The sequence below is a fragment of the Colletotrichum scovillei genome (assembly GCF_011075155.1).
Source record: "Colletotrichum scovillei strain TJNH1 chromosome Unknown Contig00009, whole genome shotgun sequence".
NCBI classification, from domain to species: Eukaryota; Fungi; Ascomycota; class Sordariomycetes; order Glomerellales; family Glomerellaceae; genus Colletotrichum; species Colletotrichum scovillei.
Window position 1 is genome coordinate 3,092,291 of NW_023336267.1, and position 20,742 is coordinate 3,113,032.

The window sequence follows — 20,742 nt, forward strand, 5'->3', positions numbered from 1 at the left end:
AAGTAAATAATGTAAAAATCTCCAGTACAACAACATGCAGCTCCTGCTTGAGCTTGCTTGAGGTCCAGGGGACCCGCCCTGCACGCGGACTGAGCCACACGTGTCACGTGGAGATAACACAATCAGGCACCACTATTGCGAACAGAAGCTGATTGGACGGAAGGTGGCGCCCTTACGTAGTGTTCCAGCCACAGCCGACGACGACATGCAGGTTCCTGACCATCATTACGAGTCTATCGTCCGCAGACATCCTACCTGATACTTACTGGCCTAATAAACACATCAGTGAATCAAAACGGCGCCGTTTCTTTAGTCCTCTTCATTTGTGAATACTTTGCCCTCGAAATTGCAATCATGTCGTACGACCAGTTATCTTCGCTCGAAGCCGGCCGATCGGGTCGTCAAGGCGGATACACCGATGATCCCGAGTTCAAGCAGCTTCAGTCCCAGTTGACCAACAAGATCTTCAACCTGCGGCGCAACATCCAGCAGCTGACTACTGATGTTAACATTCTCGGAACGAAGCGCGATACTCCCCGTGTCAGAGAACGAGTTCACGACCACCTCGAGAAGACCCGCGACCTGTGCAAGGAGATTGGAGATGGCGTCAAGAAGCTCCAGACGTGGGACGATCTGACGGTTCGTACTCTACAGAATACTTGCGCAAAGTTGTATACTAATCAACCGTGTGCATAGAAGCAACAAAAGTACGACCAGTCCAGAATCTCAACCGACTTCCAGAACGTCCTGCAAGAGTTCCAGGACATCCAGCGCAAAGCACTCGAGAAACAACGAGCGTCCGTCACAGCTGCGCGCGCAGCGACCGAAGGCGAGGGAGCTGATGCGGCGGCTGGATCCGAGGAGCGTCTCGAGCTTCAGCAGCAGCAGGAGGTCAGCCGCCTGGCATCACAGGACGAAGTGGACTTCCAGGAAGCGCTCATTGTCGAGCGTGAAGAGGAGATCCGAAATATTGAGCAGGGTGTCGGCGATCTCAATGTATTGTTCAGGCAGGTGGCTCAGATCGTGACCGAGCAAGGCGAGCAGCTTACTTCCATCGCGGATAACGTGGAAGATGTGCGGGACGATACCCGGGGCGCTCAGATAGAGCTCCGCCAAGCGGCGAGACACCAGAAGGCGGCTCGCAACAAGGGGTGTTGTCTGATGCTCATCCTGGCAGTCATCCTCACCATTATCATTCTCGCAATTGTATTGGACTAGCACGGCATGGGAGGTATTGGGGGTTTCTTTATTTGATTGCTGTTTCTACAATGGCGTTTTGGTGGCGTTTCGCGAATATTGTACATCAGGCGCCCAAGTACAGCTAAGGATACAATCTGGGACAGCGTGTCTTCTTTCTCTATCATTGCCATGGCTTGTCTCCCCAAGACTACACGCCTCGCAAGTGCAAGCGCTCGTAATGAGGGCTTGGCTTCCAAGGGTCGTGTTTGCCGCGTACTTTATCCATAATCTTGACAGAGATCTGGGAGAAGATCATTGAAGAAATCCAGTAGACAAATATGCCTGCTGGCAAGTTGACACAAAGTGCGGGAATCAAGATTGCCGTGAGAAGTAGACCTCTTTGGAGGCGAATTCGCCATCTCAGACCCGGAGGCACATTCTGCTCAGCCGTTGAAAGGTTGAATACATACTTCCTCATTTCGCCTTTAGGCATCGTTAACCAGCCCAGAGTGCCCATCAGCATCGCAGGCAACAATATTGTTGGATCGGCTACCGTGAGGTCGGTAAACCATAGCACGCCACCATTTGCCATGCCTTCCGCAACATAGCTTAGTGAATCCAGGTTGCTAGATACAGCATCGGCAGACGAAGAAGCTGCTGTTGATGCTTGTTCCGACACGGAAGTCGAGGCGACGCCGGCTGAAGCCTCCTGATTCTTGTAGTTGCCAGTGAGCAAGGATAGGATTCCGCTGTTTGCACCACAAAGACGCCTCAGAGATTCAGACATGAGATACCATACGGGCAGGCCGAGTGCTGGGGCCCAAGTCTTCCAATTCTGCGCCCCTAGCTCTTTGAGCATTCGTTTCCGGACCTTGGCTAGTTGCATGGCCCTTGAGAGACGGGTCCCACGAATTTCGCGACTCCAGGCGGCCATAAATGGTGCGATTTCTCCCTGTCTTTCAACGACGCGTCTGGCATAGTATTGAAGCGGCGCTCTGCACAGAGAGATGAGCAAGGCCGAGAACACGATAGTGCCTGTCCAATTTCCCGTCGCGTTCATCGAGTGCAGCGAAACTACTACTTGCGAAGTAGCTTCGACGCTGCTGTTGACGAGCCCGCCTAGACTAAAGTCTCTGGCACCGATTGCTCGTTGAGGTGATCGTGCCGTCCTCGAGACAAGGTGTGGGCGAAGAGAGGCAGTGAGTGGCCTTGCTGATGAGAAACCGATGGATTGGCGCAGGCCGGGTGTGATGGCGCAACGCGCCGCTCTCAGGGAAGCCATGATGAGATGCTTATATGTTCATCAGAGGGCATGAGAAGGTAAACGTTGTTGAAATCCTTGCGGCGCAAAATAGTGGCCCGTGAGACAAATGGTGTGGGCTGGTAAAGGGTCGTCAAAGAGCTGAGGCTAGTTTTTGTCAATACGTCAGTCGATCATGAGAATATGAGTTGACGTTAGACGTTCAGTGGTCAATTGAGAGCAGCACCAACGGGCTGGTGCACGGACCATTTTGAGTCAACGGGCGCGGCTTGAGCGGATCTACAGCTCGCCGGGGCCGGAAAAGACCTGGACCCTTTAGAGGTGGGGGTCGACTGCCCACTGTATTCGTACCGCTGCAGCTTCCCCCGCCCCATTTTCTAGCTTGCAGTACAACCTGGCCAGTTTGCGAGTCCCCTACCTCACCATAGCATCCCACGACGTCAACGGGCAATGCTGAAGCTGGACTTGACCGACGCCCCCTTCGGCTTCGACTCGCCCTTCTTTTTCAACCTCGACACCACCACCGGTTCCCAAGTTTGGCGAAGCAAAACCAAATCCTAATCCTACGAATTCTGCGATTCCCTCACCCCCGATGCCCGAAACCTGCTCAGCGCCGTCTGGGCAGACGCCCTTCTCTTTTGGCCTCGATCCCTGGACCCTAGCCTACGTCGTTGTGCCGATAATCGCTTTTACTCCGATCGCGAGCTACATCATGTTTCCTCTGCTGATGAAAGGCATTGGTTCCTTGCTGGGATGGTACCTACGAAAAAAGACAGAGGGAAGGAGAGCACAGCTTCTGGAGCTCAAGACTGCTGAGCAACAGTCATTCAAGAACACCCAAAAGAGCTCCAGCAGTGGGAAGAATAATGTGCAGGCACAAGCTTCCGGGAGCTCCGAAAAGAAGGACTCACAATGGATCGGGGTTGTTGGTTTCTTCCACCCTTTCTGGTATGTCGAACGAGTGCGAAAGTCGCCAAGAGGACAGTCACTAATAGCACTCAGCAACGCTGGTGGAGGAGGAGAGCGAGTCCTTTGGGCTGCGATCAAGACCACTCAGGAGAGATACCCTAATGCACTCTGTGTTGTGTACACTGGCGATCATGAAGTGAACAAGCAGGCCATGCTCGAGCGCGTCAAGGTTTGTCTCCCACCATAGAACCCCTCTTTCCTCATACTAACGACATGTCTCAGACCCGGTTCAATATCGACCTGCATCCCCCGACCATCAACTTCCTCTACGTCAGCACAAGACACCTCGTTCTGGCCTCGACATGGCCTCACTTCACCCTCCTTGGACAATCGATTGGATCTGTAGTGTTGGCATGGGATGCCTTCCAGCTTCTTGTCCCTGACATCTTCATTGATACTATGGGCTATGCCTTCTCCCTGGGTTTGTGCAAGTTGCTCTTCCGCAGAGTTCCTACTTGTGCCTATGTTCACTACCCGACAATTTCGACTGATATGCTAGAATCACTGGACCCCAAGGCCGAGACTGGAAGCCAAGGCGTCAACGCCGGCAAAGGCGTTGGTATCCGAGGCAAGGTCAAGAAATTCTACTGGAAGATGTTTGCGGCCTTGTACTCCCGGGTAGGATCTACTGTTGACATTGTCATGACAAACTCGACCTGGACCCAAGGTCATGTCCAGAAACTCTGGGGCCCCTACCGCCAGGCTAAGGGAAGAAACAACCCTATCGCTGTCAACTTTCCACCTTGCGCTGTCGAGGAGCTCGAAGAGGCAGTAGAGGTATCCGAGGCCAGTGAGCGGAAGCGAGAGCAGGCTTTGGTCTACATTGCCCAGTTCCGCCCCGAGAAGAACCATACCCTGGTCATTCAAGCTTTCGCAGACTTCCTAAACACCAAGTCCGAAGCCGCCAAGGAGGCGAAGTTGGTCCTCATTGGTAGTGTCAGAGACGACCACGACTCCAAGCGGGTGTATACGTTGCGCCTCTTGGTGAATGAGCTCGGCATCAAAGACCGTGTCGAGTTCCACCTGGACGCTTCGTGGCCCGAGATTCTGGACTGGCTGCAGAGGGCTTCTGTCGGTGTCAACGGCATGTGGAACGAGCACTTTGGCATTGGTGTCGTTGAGTACCAAGCCGCCGGTCTGATTTCCGTTGTCCACGCCAGCGGTGGTCCCAAGCTGGATATCGTCATTGAAATCGACGGCCAGCCCACTGGTGAGTACTGGCCTAGCTTTCTGTGAGATGAAGACTTACCAGCTTATAGGTTTCCACGCTACAAATGTCAAGGAGTTCGCCGAGGGCTACGAAAAGGCCCTCTCTATCAAGGATCCGCTCCCTGTTCGCCTCCGCGCACGCCGGTCGGCCAAGCGCTTCACCGAGAGCGAGTTTGACGAGAAGTGGATCGCCCAGATGGAGAAGTTGGTGGCCATGACGCCGTAGATGCATAGTTGGCTCTTGCTTGTATTTCTACATGTACTTTGATAGACTCGAGGATACCCCTTTCCTTCAGATAACCTCAATAAACCTGGCTTATGTTGCACATAAAATCTCATCATCTAGCGTAAGCGTGATATATCGTCTAAATCGTCTATACCACAAATGCACCACTATTCTTTTGCCGCGGCTCGCTCGCGGCCTCGAACACGCCGTCTTCAAAGATGATGCCCTGCACAGCGCTCCGACCCTCAGGCACCCACGTCACATCATGGCCCTTTTCGAGCATACTGGCGACGGTGTCGTTGTCAAATGCGTACTCAAACGTGACGGTGTTGGGCATAAGCTGGTCGTGCAGGCGGGGCTCGCGGAGAGCCTGCTTCATGGTCTGGCCGTGCTCGAGGACGTGCCAGGTGACCTGGGCCGTGGAGCTGATGATGCGGGAGCCGCCCGCCGCGCCGACGGTGACGTAGAGGGAGCCGTCTGGGTGTTCTACGATGACGGGGGTGATGGAGGAGAGGGGCCGCTTGTTGGCGCGGACGAAGTTTGCGGGGGAGGGTTCGAAGCCGAAGGCGTTGCGGACGCCTGGGATTGAGAAGTCGTTCATTTCGTTGTTGCTAGATTGTTTGTTAGTAGGTGGAATTTACGGTGAGAAGGACGGGTTAGGGGAGGGGGAATCTACAGAATTACACCAGATAACGGGTCCATGATTTGAGCGCCAAAGAGGAGGTTGACAGTCGTGGTCAGGGAGGTGGCCATGCCAGACTTATCCGCCGTGACGATATGCGACGTCCCGAACCCTTCGCTCGAGTACACACCCTGCGGATCATACCGCTCAACCGGCTGCGTCTGGTTATCCAGAATCTTACCGCGGATATCCTTGGCCGTGGCCTCGTCGATGAGGGTATCCTCAAACGGCCCGATGCCTTCCACGAAGTCCGGGTCACCGAGCAGAGACCGGGCGCCGTAGGCGAAGCGCATAGCCTCGTCGAAGCGATGGACGCCGAGCTTGGTGTCGGCGGACTCGGACGGGTCGAACTGCTCCATGATCTTGAGGGTGTTTAGGCAGACGGCGCCGCTGGCGGGGGAGCCGACGGATGTGAGGCGGTGGCCGCGGTAGGTTATAGAGAGGGAGGGACGGGTGACGACCTTGTAGGAGGCGAGGTCTTCTAGGGTGAGAGTGCCGTTCGTGGCGCGGACTGTGGCGATCATGGATTCTGCTATGGGGCCGGAGTAGAAGGCTTCTGGGCCTTCTTCTGCGATCTTGGCGAGGGTGCTGGGTGTTTTGTCAGTTTCTAGTTTCCTGAGAGATGTGTGAGTGTGTGTGAGGCTTACGCTCCGTAACGTTTGCGGTAGATGGTATCACCAAGTTGGAGGAGCGTGCCTGTTCCGTGTTAGTTCACTACGTTCTACTGACCTGCACCCGGAGGATTTCAGAGACTCACCGTTGGGAGCAAACTCCTCAGCCCATACTGGATCCTCAACAAGAAAGTTCCACTGCCCTTTGATAGCGGCGTCCATATATCGCACCAAGTCCGAAGACACTCTGAAGCCTGTAGTCGCCAACCTCGCAGCCGGGGTGACGACACTCTTCCAGGGCAGAGTCTGTCAAGATGGCCAAGTCAGTAAGGAGACCCTCTCGCCTTCTTTCCAAGCTTTTCACTTACACCGTACTTCTTGTGGATGTATTCCAGCCCACGAACCTCGCTCGGCACGCCAACGGCCAGGCCGCCGTAGACACTGCCCGCGATGTTGCCTTGGTACATATCCTGGAACGCAGCCGCCGGCGCAGCCTCTCTAAAGTCCACAGACTCGTAGTTACCCTCGGCGTCTCTGATGACGACGAAGCCGCCGCCGCCGATGCCGGAGTGGTACATGCCTACGGTTCCAACGCAGAACGTCGTACCGACCAGCGCGTCTACGGCGTTTCCCTACGTACGGGTCAGTTCTTGTGTAACCTTACTGAGTGATTACAAGAAGAACGGGAGAGAGATACATACACCTTGCGCAAGTAGATCACGGCCAATCCTACTACATTCGACCGACTCACTTGCAACGGCGCCAGTGTCGCCAGCACGAGGGTTGAAGACGAATTCCGGTATCGCTGCGGCCGAAACCGAGCGGAATTCGGCCAGCAAGAGTAGAGAGGCTGAGTAATGCCATATTGACTTGGGAGATGTCTCTGTTCTCAGTTAGTCTTCCTTCATGATTTTCATAAGATGCTGATCTCTTCTGCTGGATGGGATGAACTCACTCATCTTGGATAGGTGGTTGATTCTAAAGGCCGGGCGGCGGTCTGTGGACTCCAACACCGGACGGTACCTCCGAGACTCAACGTGCACAACGGCCGAGACACCGATAAGAGATAGCGGAAGGGATGACAGAGGGACTCGGGAGGTAAGCAACTCTCAGCGTTGCGTCTCTTATCTACCGCGATAAAGAAGCCTCCTATACCCAACAGATCACCAAGACAAGAGAGAGGGTTGTGAGTAAGCTGGAAGCATTAAACGCCGTAGTCGGGGGAAGCCATGACTTATTACTACTGGGTCCCCGGCGATTGCGACAGACCGAGTCGCTATTACCAACTTGGTCCCAGTCCCAGATCCGGCAGGCACAACTGATAAGCGAGTTCTGGGGTCCAGTGTGGAGTCACTCAGCACCTAAAAGATACCTCAAGGTGTGGTGGCACTTGGTGGGCGAGTGACAATTGAAAGTGTGCCGCATGATAGCAGTCATGCTTGGTGGAGCCCCACACCGCGTTCCAGGGACGCCAATCAGCGACGGGCGAATTAAGTAATTCTCAGCAACCTTCAGACGGCCGACAACTTTTTTTCACAGGTCGCATGTCACAAGCTTCAACTTCAAGTCTTGGACTTTCATACTTTCATCTTACACCAAATTCATGTACTTTGAAGCTGTACTGTGACACGGTACTCTTAGCGGGTCATCTTGTCCCATAGTTGGTGTATTACAACCATTGGCTTGAGGCATTCAATGGGTTTGCCCCTGCGGCTCCTTCCGAGACTCACTTCATCTTCACTACGTCCGGCTATCAACGCCCTTACATTCACCCGGGCCTCAAGCTCGGCCCCGGCAGCAGCTCACCGGCCACTCATTCGCAGAGTCATCATGTCGTCAACAACAGAGGCGCCTCAGGCGGCTGCAGCAGCACCAGCAGCAGCAACAACAGCAGGAGAGTCATCTCACCAAGGTCAGGCACCGGTGCAGGGTCAAAAGAAGTGGCAGAATGGCGGAAACAAGCCCAATGGCAACAAGCGTTCATTCCAGGGCGGCCAAGGAGGCGGAAGGGGCAAGGACAAGCAGCGCAAGTCGAAGCGTGAGAGGAACATCACCGAGGGCTCGTCCGAGGAGGTCTTGGCGTTCGACGTGCAAGCGCTCATCGCATTGCGCAAGGAATCACTCCCCGATACACCGGCACCGACGGCAGGTGAAGAGGTAAAGGACGGGGAACAGAACGGAGAAACGCAGACCGAGACCCAAGCACCCTCAGAAACCCTCCCGGAAACCTTTACCGAAATCGAAGTAGAAGTCCACGCAATCTCCTCAACAGGAGATGGCCTCGGCTTTCAGCTGGGCTCGACCTCGACACAAGTCTACGTCGTCCCCTTCGTCGCACCCGGCGACATCGCAAAGGCAAAGGTCATCAGACACGTCCGCGAGGAGTCCTACTCGGTAGCCGACTTCGTCTCTGTCGTCAAGGCGGGCCCCCTCCGCGACGATGCCCGCGTCAACTGCAAGTACTTTTCCCAGTGCTCCGGCTGCCAGTTCCAGATGCTCGACTACGATACCCAGCTGGTGCACAAGCGCTCCATCGTCGACAAGGCGTACAAGAACTTCTCCAACCTAAACCCGGACCTAGTCCCGTCCATCAGGGACACCATCGGCAGCCCCTTGCAGTACGGATACCGCACCAAGCTCACGCCGCACTTTGACGGCCCTCCCGGCCACCACAAGAGGAATAAGCCCAAGCAGGCGCTGAGCAAGGTTCCCGAGATTGGATTCAACGCCAAGGGCCGCCGTCATGTTCTGGATATTGAGGACTGCCCTATTGGAACTGACGCCGTTCGCCTGGGCATGAAGCGCGAGCGTGAGCGCATCGCCAGGGACTTTGGCAACTTCACAAAGGGCGCCACGATCCTCCTCCGCGAGAGCACGAAACGCTACCCAAAGAAGGTCATCAGCAACGGCAACGCCAACACCACAGCAGCCACGGAAGAAACCACCACGACAGAGGAAGTATCAGCATCAGCATCAGCAAACGAAGAAGAACAACCCCCCGCAGAAACCCCCTCCGACGCAGTCCGCGTCGAGACAGACGCCCACGTAGACATCAAAACCTGCCTCTCCGCCACGGGCGCAATGTCGAGCGAGTACATTGACAACTACCTCTTCACCAACCCCGCAAACTCCTTTTTCCAAAACAACAACTCCATCCTCCCCAAATTCACCCAATACATCCGCGACCACGTCATGCCACCCGCCGGCCCCCACCGCGACCGCATCAAGTACCTCATCGACGCCTACTCCGGCTCCGGCCTCTTCACAATCACCCTCGCCTCCCTCTTCACGGGATCCACGGGCATCGACATCGCAAAGGACTCCATCGAGTGCGCCCGCAAAAACGCCCGCCTCAACAACCTCCCCGAGTCGCAGTGCAACTTCCTCGCCGCCGACGCGCCCCAGCTGTTCAAGCAGGTCACCTACCCGGCCGACGAGACCGTCGTCGTCATCGACCCGCCGCGCAAAGGTTGCGATAACGATTTCCTGAGCCAGTTGTTGGCGTTTGGGCCGAGGAGGGTCGTGTACGTGAGCTGCAACGTTCACACGCAGGCGCGCGACGTGGGCGTGCTGGTGCGCGGGGACGGTGGGGACGGCACAAAGTACGAGATTGAGAGTATCGTGGGCTTCGACTTCTTCCCGCAGACGGGACACGTCGAGGGTGTGGCGGTGTTGAACAGGGTCGAGAAGAGTGCTTGATTAACCTACCTTACATTGATTTGCATTGGGCCGGGTTGGGATCTCATCTAAAGGGAGAGAGAGTTTACAAAAGTTTGTGATACCAGCATTTGGTCTAATAATTCAAAAAAGCAACAGCCGCCAGAGTATGGACGCGGCATGAGACCGTTCTCTCAAACCATATTACCAAGTCTTTTACCGTTTTATTTCGTGATCCTCTTGTTCTGTCTACTCTGGTATGAGGTTCTTCTGTCTGCACACAAAAAAAGGAGACCAGTTCTTTCAGCCCTCCAATGCCCGATTGTCCTCTAGCAGAATCTTCAATGCTTGCACCAAGACCTCAACCACTTCCGCCCGCCGACTCTTCTTAGCGGCCTCCTTGAGCCCTTCCAGACCACCCTCCTCAATAATCTTCTTCCGCGCATTGGCCCCTGGAGCGCCCTCAGCAGCCACCATGTTGTAGATGATGAAGCCGGCGCGGTGCCGCAAGTCCTCATTGTCGTCGGCGCACATGTCGAGTATGACATTGACGCCTCGCTCACGTTCCACAATGGCTTGAACGACGTTCTCGTGGCCAGTGAGAGCCGCTAGAGCACCACCTGCTGCACTGCGCGTGCCCTCGTCCTCGGCGTCCGCCAACGCGAGTAGAATGTGCAAACGGCCTTTTGCTGCGGGGCTGCCGTCGGCATACAATGCCAGACCTTCCACGGCCTGCACGAGATTGCAGATAAGCTCAACGGCGGCCTTTGACACGCGGGGGTTCGAAGAAAGTAGCTGGTCCTCGATCTGTGGCCACGCCACCCTGATAATGGCTCGTCTGGTATCAAGGTCATCGGTCGACGCGAGGTTGGTGAGCGCCATCAGTGCCTCGAACGTCGGAAGAAGGTCGCGGTGCTCCGCAACTGGGTCTGTGGGAATGATGGAGATGAGCGGGCGGATCGCAGAGCTTTGCGGGTTAGAACGACTGCCGCCGAAAACAAGAGCCGGGTTGGTGCTGATGAGAATGCGCGCCAGGGCTTGCGCAGCAGTGCGACGGCCGGCGGCCTCGGACTCTGGGAGCAAAGCCCACGCAGCCAAGAGAAGCTTGACGGCGCCTTGCTGAGCAAGCTTGCCGCGCAAAGATGTCGTAACTGAAAGAGAGTAAATGATAGCGACAGTGAGTGATAGTGACGCGGCCGAACCACCCTTGCTATGGGTTACTAAAACCGGTGTGACCCCGGCCTCGAAAACGCGCCGGCATCGTTCTGCCACATGGTCGTTGTCGTTGAGAGGATCGGGCCCGGCAGACTTTCCGGCAGCGGCGGCGTATGCCTTGAGCTGGTTCATCTTCTTCTCCTCCTCGGATAGGTTGGGCTGGTATCTGGTGAGATTCACCAAGATGCTAAGCGCTCCATACGTCACGGGTGACTTGGCCGGAGCGTCGGCCAACGTCTTGACAAGTTTCTTTAGGAAATCCGCGTTCCCTGCCAGCTTCTCCTTGATGGCGGGCCGGATCGATGCGTAGGCCAGCCCTTCGATAGAATGTTGGTGTCCATGGTCGTCTTCGCTGAGGAGCATGGAGGTGAACCTCGTTGAAAGCTCCTCGATGGTTGTGATTGCAGGTGATATCTTGCCTTGCCCGTCCTCATTCAGCGCCGGCGCCGTGGGCACTGCCTTCGTTCTGAAGTCAGTCAGATCTGTGATTGGACGGCTTCATGTCCGTTTGTTGATGAATACCATACCCTCAATTTCGCCAGGATAACCGCTGCTAAGTTTTGGACCTGTTCCGAGTGCTTGCGCATGGCGACGGAGCCTTCCTTGATGGAATATTCGGGGTCCTGTGACATTTCCTTGGCAATCTCCTCGGGATCCTGGTCGACAACCTCCTCAAGCCACTCAGTGCAATACTTGTTCACTGCGTCACGGCACTGAGAGTTCATGCACGCAGCGTTGAGCATCTCCAAGCAGGCAGTCTCGACCTTGCGGCTCTTCCACTTCCGTCTCATCAACGGGCCAAGGGAGCTCAGGAAGCCCTCGCTGAGGAACAGCTCTGATGTGAGGTCAGGAACGACCGGGAAGGTGGAGGCAGCCACACAAAAGGCGACGATGTAGTCGTCATAAGTGCCCCTCTTGATCTTGTCAAAGAAGAAGTTGGACAGCTTCTTGGCACCATCGTCGCCAGCGGCCTTGAGATAGGCGGACGTGGCGATAACGGCGTGCGCGCGGACAATCTCGGGTTGTCTCATGTCGAGATATGTCAAGATGGTGTCGACGCAATCACCATCGATGAGCTTGCATATCGTGGGGGCACCGGTCTTGGCCTGGATGAGCTGAAGGTCCTCATTCAACAGCTTAGTGAGCTGGTCGAGGTCGCGAATGGTTTCATCATCCTCCTGGCCGCCCTCCATTAATCGCGCAAGAACGAGAAGGGTCTCATCCTCTCTCGGAGGCGCCGTGGTGGGAGCGGAAGCTTGGGTGACTGCGGCCATTGTGGGAGTTGGTCGCTCAGGCTGGAAAGCGGTTGAGCGAGCTGTGATAACGTATACTTTGGTACCACGTCAAGGTGTGTTGTTGAGTGAGTGAGGAACGGACAGACCTGGGACGGACAGAAAAAGCCTAGAACAAAACGGGGCGGAACGGTTGATATAAGTAGGTACCTTGCTGCGATTAGGGCGGCGGCGGCGACAGCGGACTGTGCGATGCGTTGGTCACAAGGTAAGGTAAAAAGGTCCGGCGATGACAGAGGCGTGAGGTGGCCGTGGAGGAGGATTTGGGTAGGGTTGATTGCTAAGATAAGAAATGGCAGACGACAACCCCAAAGAGGTTTCACAAGTGAGACTTGTCACTGGTCAGTGGGTGCGCGTTGATGGGCAGTCACCACAAGTGGCAGTTCAGCAATAAGGTAAGGTGCACAGCGCATGCAGTTACTGGTGCCTATCCGTATCTTAGGTTCCCTACGGGGTTTAAGGTAGGTGGGGTACGTACTCGAGTCGTCGCGATTTCATACGGGACCTCTCTCGGGCTTACCTTGGGTGCCTTATTCAGTACCTACCTATATTGCCGCCAGAGAAGCCCAGCCCGTCCGGGTAAGTTCAAGTACCAAGGAGTAAGAACTGACAATGAAATGGAACCACCGCTGGGCTGTTTCTGTTCAACCGTCAGCTCCTGATACAACGGACGGGCTGACTGTTGCAATCTACGGTGCTCCCATCTTTTTTTTAGGTGCCACGGGTGCCTCTTCTTGGCTATCATTTGTAGCAGACCACACCCCTCACTGTGCACCCAGCCCGCCCTGGCACAAACACTGACGACTGACTTCCAAAGAGACTCGTGTCACTCTGACGAGCCTCAACCATTGGAACCCAACACTTACGCCGCCCGCTCCGCATCGTCGACAGACTGGGTCTCCCCACGTTTCTTGACTTGATAAATAACGAGTGCCGTAGGTGATACGCAAATAGTGAGTGCTTGCCTACCTACGTCATGCTCGAGAGAGGCACATCCCACTAAGGTAGGCATGGAAGGAACAATGAGTCCCCGTTGTAGGGGAGGAGCGGGGCGGGAATGCTTGAATGTAAGGTACTTCACAGATTGGCAAGCACGCAACCACGCAACCTACCTAGGTAAGAAAACGGCAAGGTGCTATTATCCTCGAGCTTACCTCATCAAAATGGAAACAGCTCCCCTCGAGCTGGTGCGCGCCGATCGTCTCTATCACTCAACGCGCCCCCCACGTCAGGAGCACGCCTGAATGGAAGTTGCTGTGACTTCCCCTTCGGAGCCTCTTCCCCGTCGTCCCCGGTCCTGTGCCGTCCAATCAACTTTGGCAGGTTTCCCTGCCGTCCAGTCTGTCGGAGCACAGGCCAATTTGAAGCCCGGGGCACATGGGTTACAGATATTTCTGGATGAAAGCTAGCTTCGTTGCATCACCACACCTCACACAAACCCCTACCTGCGAGACAGAGGAAAAAAAAGAAGAGCAGCTCACCCTGTCTGTTTGTGAATGACACTGCGCCAAGAGACCAATTCTATCCGCTTGGCTTCAAGGGCGTAGGATCGGACTGGATCCGAATCGAACGAGGTCCCTGGATAGTCAATACAACCCACAGGCTTCCAACACCTCTTCGAGCCAAATCGCAGATGCTCCGCCCGTGACACTCTCTCGCGACCAGGCGCCCGTCGCCCTTCGAGGTCATCGTCGACTACCACATCCTCCTCCGCCATGAACGCCGTCGACGCTTCGGACCATTACGAGGTCTCCTCGCACGAGGCCACCCCCTCCCTCCTGTCCATTGTCATCGACACGAACCCTCGAGCCTGGGCCGCTCTCAACGATATCCTCCCACTGTCAAAAGCCATCGCCAACATCCTAGTCTTCGTCAACGCTCACCTCGCTTTCAGCAATGCGAACCAGGTCGCCATCATCGCCTCTCACAGCAACCGTGCCGTATGGCTCTACCCTTCAAAGCCTGGCGCCGCCACAAACGGCAGCGCAAACTCTGAAGATGTCGCAATGACGGGCGTCGACTCCTTTGCGCCGACGCCAAACCAGTCTTCGGCCAACAAGTTTCCTCAGTTCGCCCAGATCGAGGCTGCCGTCATGGCCGCGATGCGCCAGCTGGTCGACGCAACTACCGAGGCCGATCTAGCCTGCACGACGACACAGCTTTCGGGCGCCCTCACCCTCGCCCTCACCCACATCAACAAGACCTCCCTCTCCCTCAACGAGACCAACAAGGCCCCCGACGTGGCCCGCCCGACCTCCTCCGCCCTCAGCCGCCTCCGCGCCCGAATCTTCATCCTCTCCGTCTCCGACTCGGAACCCGTCCAGTACATCTCCACCATGAACGCCGTCTTCGCCGCTGCCCACTCCCAGATCCCTATCGACACCCTCGCCCTCTCCGGCGACGCAACCTTCCTCCAGCAGGCGAGCTATATCACCGACGGCACCTTTATGCAAGCCGCCAGCCCCCGCGGCCTCCTCAGCTACCTCATGTTCGCCTACTCCGCCGACGCAGAGGCTCGCTCCTCTCTCATCCCGCCAACCCATCACACCGTCGACTTCCGCGCAGCCTGCTTCTGCCACGGCCGCGTTGTTGACACGGGCTTCGTCTGCAGCATCTGCCTCAGCATCTTCTGCGACGTGCCCGAGAACTCAGAGTGCCTGACCTGCGGCACCAAGCTCTCTCTAGGCAGCTATGGCGCCAAGCCTGCCGTTATACCGCGAAGGAAAAAGAAGAAGAAGAAGACGGTCCTGGCGAACGGCCATATTAGGGAGGAAACGGGCAGTGCGGCGGGCACCCCCCGTCCAGGATAAGACACATGGCACAAAGCATGGACATCATTTGAGTGATGGTTAATACGGGCTGGTCTTGAGTCAAAAGCAACGCCAGGAGTGCGATATACGTGATTCATAGGCGGCCGGCACTGCACGATATGGCCAACCTGCTGCCCTTATTTTCCAAAGATTCAGGGTGGTCCAACTAGTTACTCGACCCTGATCATACCAAGTGGCGAAATCCATCGCAGACCAAGGGGTGGGACTGCATGGATCTACTTCGTTTCTTGAGGTCCCTCAGAGTCGCACGGAATCTAGCGGATAACGGCCCGTCGTTGCGATTGGATTGAATCGGGCGTTTAGGACATATAATGGCACACTAGAGTTCCCTCTACAGAGAGGGAGGGATTGAAATTCCAAACAATGCTCCATAAACATCTTATTTCTTTGGGAAATCATATGCCTGAAGCATATTTCTTGTTTTCTACCTGAATTACCCTTCAGATGATGATGCTCTAGGAGGAATGCATGCTGCACTAAGAAGGGGTATCACTACCAAGTAAGAATAACTACAACCGCTCCTGGCTCTCAGAGGTCTAGCCGTGTTGATGTTCAACTCTGCGCCATTTGACCACGAAAGTGTGCTGTCTAAACTCACCATCTTTCATTGTGGTCCTCCAACCCCCGGCCAAGCACATCATTGTTCCTGCGTTCATATGCCAAGATCAACTCGTATTCTTCGAGCGCCCCGCGTGACTTGAGCCGATTCTCCAAGACGAGACATGACGCACACGGGCTCCTTGTCGGTACCGCCCATCGAGGCGAGTGCGAAAGAGTCAGTATTGTGGGCAAAGTATAAGTAGTACCCTGTCCGTGTCTTCTTGACTGTCATCACACCAATTGCCCCGACCGAGTTGCAATTCTTGACGCCAGGGTGGCCCATGAAGTCGTTCGTGATGAAGGACTCCATAATAGCATCTTCGTCCCACTCTTCGACGTCTCTGCCGTTTGGTCCACGACGAGTGCTGCCATAGATTCGTTCAGCACACCGTTGAGACGCCATGGTGGTGGCCATGTGCTCTCCCGTACCGCTGGTCACCGCGGCAACACTGACCTTGTCTGGATCTTCGGGATCGCAGGGAACGACAGCAGTACCGATGCCAACCAGAGCAGCGGGGCCTATACGTCCGCGATGCTTCATCCCGATGCCTCCAGAGGATGAACCCGCCGCAATGTTCCCTCTTTCGTCGATAGCTATGGCTCCAACAGTGTCGGTGATGACGTCCTCGTGATCCAATTCAGTCGCAGTAAACGGCCTCTTAAGTCCACGAGGGCTGCAACCCTGCAACTGTGCAATTGTGCTTGCATGTCTGGCCCCGTCTGTCCACTGAGATGACATTGTACCATCACGATTTCCCTCTTCCGCCAAGTGGCTGGAAGAGGATGTCAGAGGGTCTCTCTCTTGCAGCATGTGAGGCCGAGATCTGTTGACGGAGGGTATTGAGGCTCCTACGTGACTCAATGGGGATCTCTCAATTGTTGCCCTCGGAGGTGTAATCCGAGGATAGCCCTGCATATGCTCAGGCACCGGTGAACCTCGGTGGGGTGAATCTGGCTGGCCCTCGTTCCATGTTCCATTGAGAATAGCATTGGCATGGTCTCTCTGCTGACTTTGGTAGATCCGGGAGGGAACCGTTGTCGGCATGTTGTCATACTGCTGACAGTTCTCAGCTGGTTCCTCGAGTGTTTTGCGGGTGCCTGCTTGCTTGACTTTGTCCTCCGCTCGCTTGAGATCCTCCTGCCAGCGTAGGAATCGATCTCTCGCGTTCTTGGATATGAGGTAGTCATTGGGCACGATCTGCATCCCGTTTTCTACCGAGAAGTTTTTGGCGCCCTCCCATACCAAGATGTTCGGAGGTACTCGACGTAACGATAACGGATGGTTGCTCTTGTCTAGAATCAGCTTTGCGAGACAGATTGGATTTCTGATGTCTGCAGGATCAATGTCAGCCAAAGTCTCAGCTCCAAAAATTGATGGTCAACTAACTGGGAACTGCTCCGCAGGCACCGCTTCTTCCTAAATGGTCAACGATAGTTGCATCGCATTCCACAGTCCCGTCCATCGACAAATTAGAGCCATAACCCGCGTTGGTGATTTCTTTGTCTTCGAGGACACGCAGAGCAGCCTCGACAGCTTCCGTTGCAGTGGCACCTGATTTGAGGAACTTCATTCCCATTGAAGCCGCACTGGTTATGTTAGCATTGATGTTATGGAGCTCTGGGGTCAACATACTCGCTGCAAGCCTCTAGATGGACTCGCTCGTTCTGATGACTGTGAAAGCCGGCGCCGGCGTGGATGAAAATAGCACCCGTAAACTTCCCTTTGTGCTTTCGCTTGAACACTCGGTCGACTGTGCCATCAGCGCCTCCCACCTTTTTTGGGCGGATGTTTCTGTGACCTTGGACCTTGGTGATTTCCAAAGGGGTTATTTCACCTCCCGCAGCTGTGGTGGCTGGGGTGTGCTTAATCTCAGGGGCCGGCCTTTCCATTCCAGTGTCCGCCCGGCCGAGCTTGGATTCCAAGCCCTGAGAGTTCCCCTTCGGTCGCTGGTGCGGGAGACACTTGACGGTTGTGTCGGTGGGGAGTATGGATGGCGTTGCTGACTACGAGCTTGCGGTCCACATTGGCTGCAGCGCAGTGTGACTTTGAGTTGGAAGAAAGTGATGCTCAAATGTGGCCTAGCAGGGAATGATAGTCGCTAAGTTTGAGATAAAACTTGAGGTGCCGTGTTGGTCAGTCGACGGTGTTGTTGAGAACCAGGCCCGAAGTCGTGCTATTGAGACTTGACGGCTGGAGCACCTAGCCAATGCACCCAAATGATATTGTGCTAGGACGCAACGATCGTTGAAGGCTTGTCCCCGGGGCCGTTCGACAACCATCCAAGAGATGGAGCGGAAAGTTGGTCTTAGGTAAAGAGGAGAAATGAGGTATGAGGAATGTGGCTTGGGAGAATAGCCAAGGAGAAGCAGCAAGACTTTCAGGTCTAGAGAGGTTTCCGCATCAGTTCAGAAAAGCCGAAGTGCCGACTGTTGAAGAAGGAAGGGTCGTTGTGTAAGGCGGTCGCAGAACATTCAGTGGGATCCAGTGTGTCTGGGCTCCTTCCTGAAGCCACGCGTTCGCTTAACAAGACCAGAAGGAAGAAAAAACTAGTGAGGTGAGTTCGTTCGGTTGAACTGTCAAATGAGGTATCAGAGCAGATGCCTAATCAATGTTGAAATGTCCTGCACAGGTAAAAAAGGAAAAGACTGACTTCAGCGAGTCGAAGATTGCAGATGTCTTTTACTTTGTCCAACCGCTTCTGACTCAAAAACTAATACAGATAGACGGTTAAATATTAGGCAGAAGCAGTTATTCCCTGTTTCCAGTCCACGCAAGAAAAGGAACGGCTCTATGTTTCCTGATAGGCCTCACGGCATGAGCGATCGAGTGTCGTTGAATCTCGAAGCAGTACACCTTGCTTAGCTAAGTTGCTTACAGTGTTGGATAACAGTGCATGCAAACATACACCGTCTTTCCTTCCTGAATGTCTTGGTGGGGCTTGGTGGTGGGGCACCGACCTCTCCCATGGCTGGAGAGTCCACCCACTCTGATGCACAGCCGCAGGTTGGGAGCTTCCATCGGTGACAAGGCACACACTTCCGGCTACCTTGGGACGTACGTCGTAATCAACTCCACGACACATCCAACGCCTCGACGACCTGTTCACCTTTGCTTGATGCCGCAACTGAGCTAGAGTCTCAACGAGCGCATCCGAAAACACATTCACGATGGCGAACCAAACGCCTGCCGTTGTCATGGACAAGTAAGCCACCAATGTCACCCTGCCCCGCATCCCCCGAGGCAGACGTCAGTGAGACCATCACCAGCTAACGGGTCATCAACAGCGGCACGGGATTCTCGAAGCTTGGTATGCCAATTGAACAGCTTTATCACACAAATCCCGATTCCTATCTCTGACGTCTTAATCAGGTTTCGCCGGCAACGACTCCCCGTCCTTCGTATTCCCGACCGCCATTGCGACGAAAGGTGCTGCTGGAAGTGCAGGAGGAACGGGCTCCGGCCGTCCAGCTGTCGCGAATAAGCCATCCTTCCTGACCGGCGGCGCAGGTGCCGGTGGCCACTTGAACTCGAAGCGCGGGACCGAGGACCTCGATTTCTTCATTGGTGATGAGGCCATTGCTGCTTCTGGAGGACCCGGTTAGTTGGATGCGACGGACGCGTTCTTGGAAGACAGCTACTGACCGAGAATCAGGCTATGGTCTTCACTACCCTATCCGTCATGGCCAAATAGAGAACTGGGTTAGCCATGTCAAGGCTTCAACTGTGCTGTGCTTGGGCTGACCGCTTGCAGGATCACATGGAACGGTTCTGGTCCAACTCCATCTTCAAGTATCTCCGCGTAGAACCCGAAGATCACTTCTTCCTCCTCACCGAACCGGTACGATACGGGATATCTCTCTACAAGACGCGGAAGAGTCCAAGCTGACTTTGTCATAGCCCCTGAACCCCCCCGAGAACCGCGAGAACACAGCCGAAATCTTCTTCGAGTCCTTCAACTGCGCCGGTCTGTACATCGCCGTCCAGGCTGTGCTCGCCCTTGCCGCCTCATGGACCTCTTCCAAGGTCCACGACCGATCTTTGACCGGTACGGTCATTGACTCTGGTGACGGTGTTACCCACGTCATCCCTGTCGCTGAGGGATACGTCATTGGATCCTCCATCAAGTCGATCCCCATCGCAGGTCGCGACCTGACCTACTTCGTGCAGTCGCTGCTGCGTGATAGAGGCGAGCCGGACTCGTCGCTCAAGACGGCCCAGGAGATTAAGGAGCAGCACTGCTACGTCTGCCCCGATATTGTCAAGGAGTTCTCCCGATACGACCGGGACCCCACCCGCTTCATCAAGCACCCGGTGCTTCACCCTGGTGGCCGTCAGGTCTCCGTCGACGTCGGATACGAGCGTTTCCTCGCTCCCGAGATCTTCTTCAACCCCGAAATTTACAGCTCCGACTTCCTCACGCCCCTTCCCACCGTGGTCGACAACGTCATTCAGGCTTCCCCTATCGATGTGCGTCGTGGTCTCTACAAGAACATTGTTCTTTCCGGCGGAAGTACCTTGTACAAGGACTTCGGTCGCCGCTTGCAGAGAGATATCAAGCAACTGGTCGATGCTCGCATCCGAGCCAGTGAGGTTCGCAGCGGTGGTGCTAAGTCTGGTGGCTTGGAAGTTCAGGTTATCACGCACAAGAGGCAGAGACATGGTCCCTGGTTCGGTGGTAGTTTGCTGGGACAGACGCCCGAGTTCCGTTCCTACTGCCACACCAAGGCTGAGGTAAACCTTTCATTCATCCTCGTTTTGAGCGCTTTTGCTGACTTGCTTTATAGTATGAAGAGTATGGCCCGAGCATTGTTAGACGGTTTGCGTTGTTGGGCGGCCCTGGTGGTTCATAAATTTGGGGATTTTTGCTATAGAGACTGCGAGCCAACACTTATCTCCAAAAGGCTACCACCACCACTATTTACGAGAATCAAAATCATGACCACTTCCCGTCATGCCTTTTCTGCACGTGCGAACTAGGAGCCGGCCGCGTTCCTAAGCTGGAATGGGTA

The 20,742-nt window shown here is 55.1% G+C and overlaps 9 protein-coding genes across 9 annotated transcripts; 5 read left to right on the forward strand and 4 right to left on the reverse strand.

The window, feature by feature from the left end:
* Positions 1-224: 224 nt before the first annotated feature.
* HER10_EVM0005583 (SNARE domain-containing protein) lies at positions 225-2,609 on the forward strand. Its single transcript, XM_035475192.1, has 2 exons — positions 225-639; positions 697-2,609. The coding sequence occupies exons 1-2, from the start codon at positions 355-357 to the stop codon at positions 1,216-1,218; spliced, it is 807 nt and encodes a 268-aa protein (XP_035329367.1). The 5' UTR covers positions 225-354; the 3' UTR covers positions 1,219-2,609.
* HER10_EVM0011191 (uncharacterized protein) lies at positions 1,388-2,461 on the reverse strand (the record flags this gene model as incomplete). Its single annotated transcript, XM_035480629.1, has 1 exon — positions 1,388-2,461. The coding sequence occupies one exon, from the start codon at positions 2,459-2,461 to the stop codon at positions 1,388-1,390; it is 1,074 nt and encodes a 357-aa protein (XP_035330067.1).
* A 423-nt stretch (positions 2,610-3,032) lies between the features above and the next one.
* HER10_EVM0000909 (alpha-1,2-mannosyltransferase alg-11) lies at positions 3,033-4,844 on the forward strand (the record flags this gene model as incomplete). Its single annotated transcript, XM_035470675.1, has 4 exons — positions 3,033-3,388; positions 3,443-3,578; positions 3,632-4,619; positions 4,669-4,844. The coding sequence occupies 4 exons, from the start codon at positions 3,033-3,035 to the stop codon at positions 4,842-4,844; spliced, it is 1,656 nt and encodes a 551-aa protein (XP_035328810.1).
* Positions 4,845-4,992: 148 nt separating this feature from the next.
* HER10_EVM0007939 (gamma-glutamyltranspeptidase) lies at positions 4,993-7,096 on the reverse strand (the record flags this gene model as incomplete). Its single annotated transcript, XM_035477477.1, has 7 exons — positions 4,993-5,455; positions 5,521-6,114; positions 6,174-6,222; positions 6,284-6,443; positions 6,506-6,769; positions 6,839-7,020; positions 7,093-7,096. 7 exons carry the CDS (start codon positions 7,094-7,096, stop codon positions 4,993-4,995), a joined length of 1,716 nt encoding a protein of 571 aa, XP_035329670.1.
* An 871-nt stretch (positions 7,097-7,967) lies between these two features.
* On the forward strand, positions 7,968-9,836 carry HER10_EVM0000210 (uncharacterized protein; the record flags this gene model as incomplete). The annotated part of the gene is made up of 2 exons (XM_035470004.1): positions 7,968-8,549; positions 8,652-9,836. 2 exons carry the CDS (start codon positions 7,968-7,970, stop codon positions 9,834-9,836), a joined length of 1,767 nt encoding a protein of 588 aa, XP_035328732.1.
* A 178-nt stretch (positions 9,837-10,014) lies between these two features.
* On the reverse strand, positions 10,015-12,728 carry HER10_EVM0013158 (uncharacterized protein). The gene is made up of 2 exons (XM_035482522.1): positions 11,537-12,728; positions 10,015-11,468 (listed from the first exon to the last, which is right to left on the reverse strand). Exons 1-2 carry the CDS (start codon positions 12,281-12,283, stop codon positions 10,098-10,100), a joined length of 2,118 nt encoding a protein of 705 aa, XP_035330296.1. The 5' UTR covers positions 12,284-12,728; the 3' UTR covers positions 10,015-10,097.
* Positions 12,729-13,089: 361 nt separating this feature from the next.
* On the forward strand, positions 13,090-15,450 carry HER10_EVM0006368 (transcription factor tfb4). The gene has a single exon (XM_035475955.1). It carries the CDS (start codon positions 14,017-14,019, stop codon positions 15,109-15,111), a length of 1,095 nt encoding a protein of 364 aa, XP_035329465.1. The 5' UTR covers positions 13,090-14,016; the 3' UTR covers positions 15,112-15,450.
* A 334-nt stretch (positions 15,451-15,784) lies between these two features.
* On the reverse strand, positions 15,785-17,309 carry HER10_EVM0002590 (threonine aspartase; the record flags this gene model as incomplete). The annotated part of the gene is made up of 2 exons (XM_035472296.1): positions 15,785-17,064; positions 17,120-17,309. The coding sequence occupies 2 exons, from the start codon at positions 17,307-17,309 to the stop codon at positions 15,785-15,787; spliced, it is 1,470 nt and encodes a 489-aa protein (XP_035329002.1).
* A 1,449-nt stretch (positions 17,310-18,758) lies between these two features.
* HER10_EVM0011913 (actin-like protein 3) lies at positions 18,759-20,681 on the forward strand. The gene is made up of 7 exons (XM_035481325.1): positions 18,759-18,935; positions 19,018-19,040; positions 19,103-19,330; positions 19,386-19,432; positions 19,485-19,571; positions 19,631-20,464; positions 20,518-20,681. Exons 1-7 carry the CDS (start codon positions 18,901-18,903, stop codon positions 20,581-20,583), a joined length of 1,320 nt encoding a protein of 439 aa, XP_035330153.1. The 5' UTR covers positions 18,759-18,900; the 3' UTR covers positions 20,584-20,681.
* Positions 20,682-20,742: the final 61 nt, after the last annotated feature.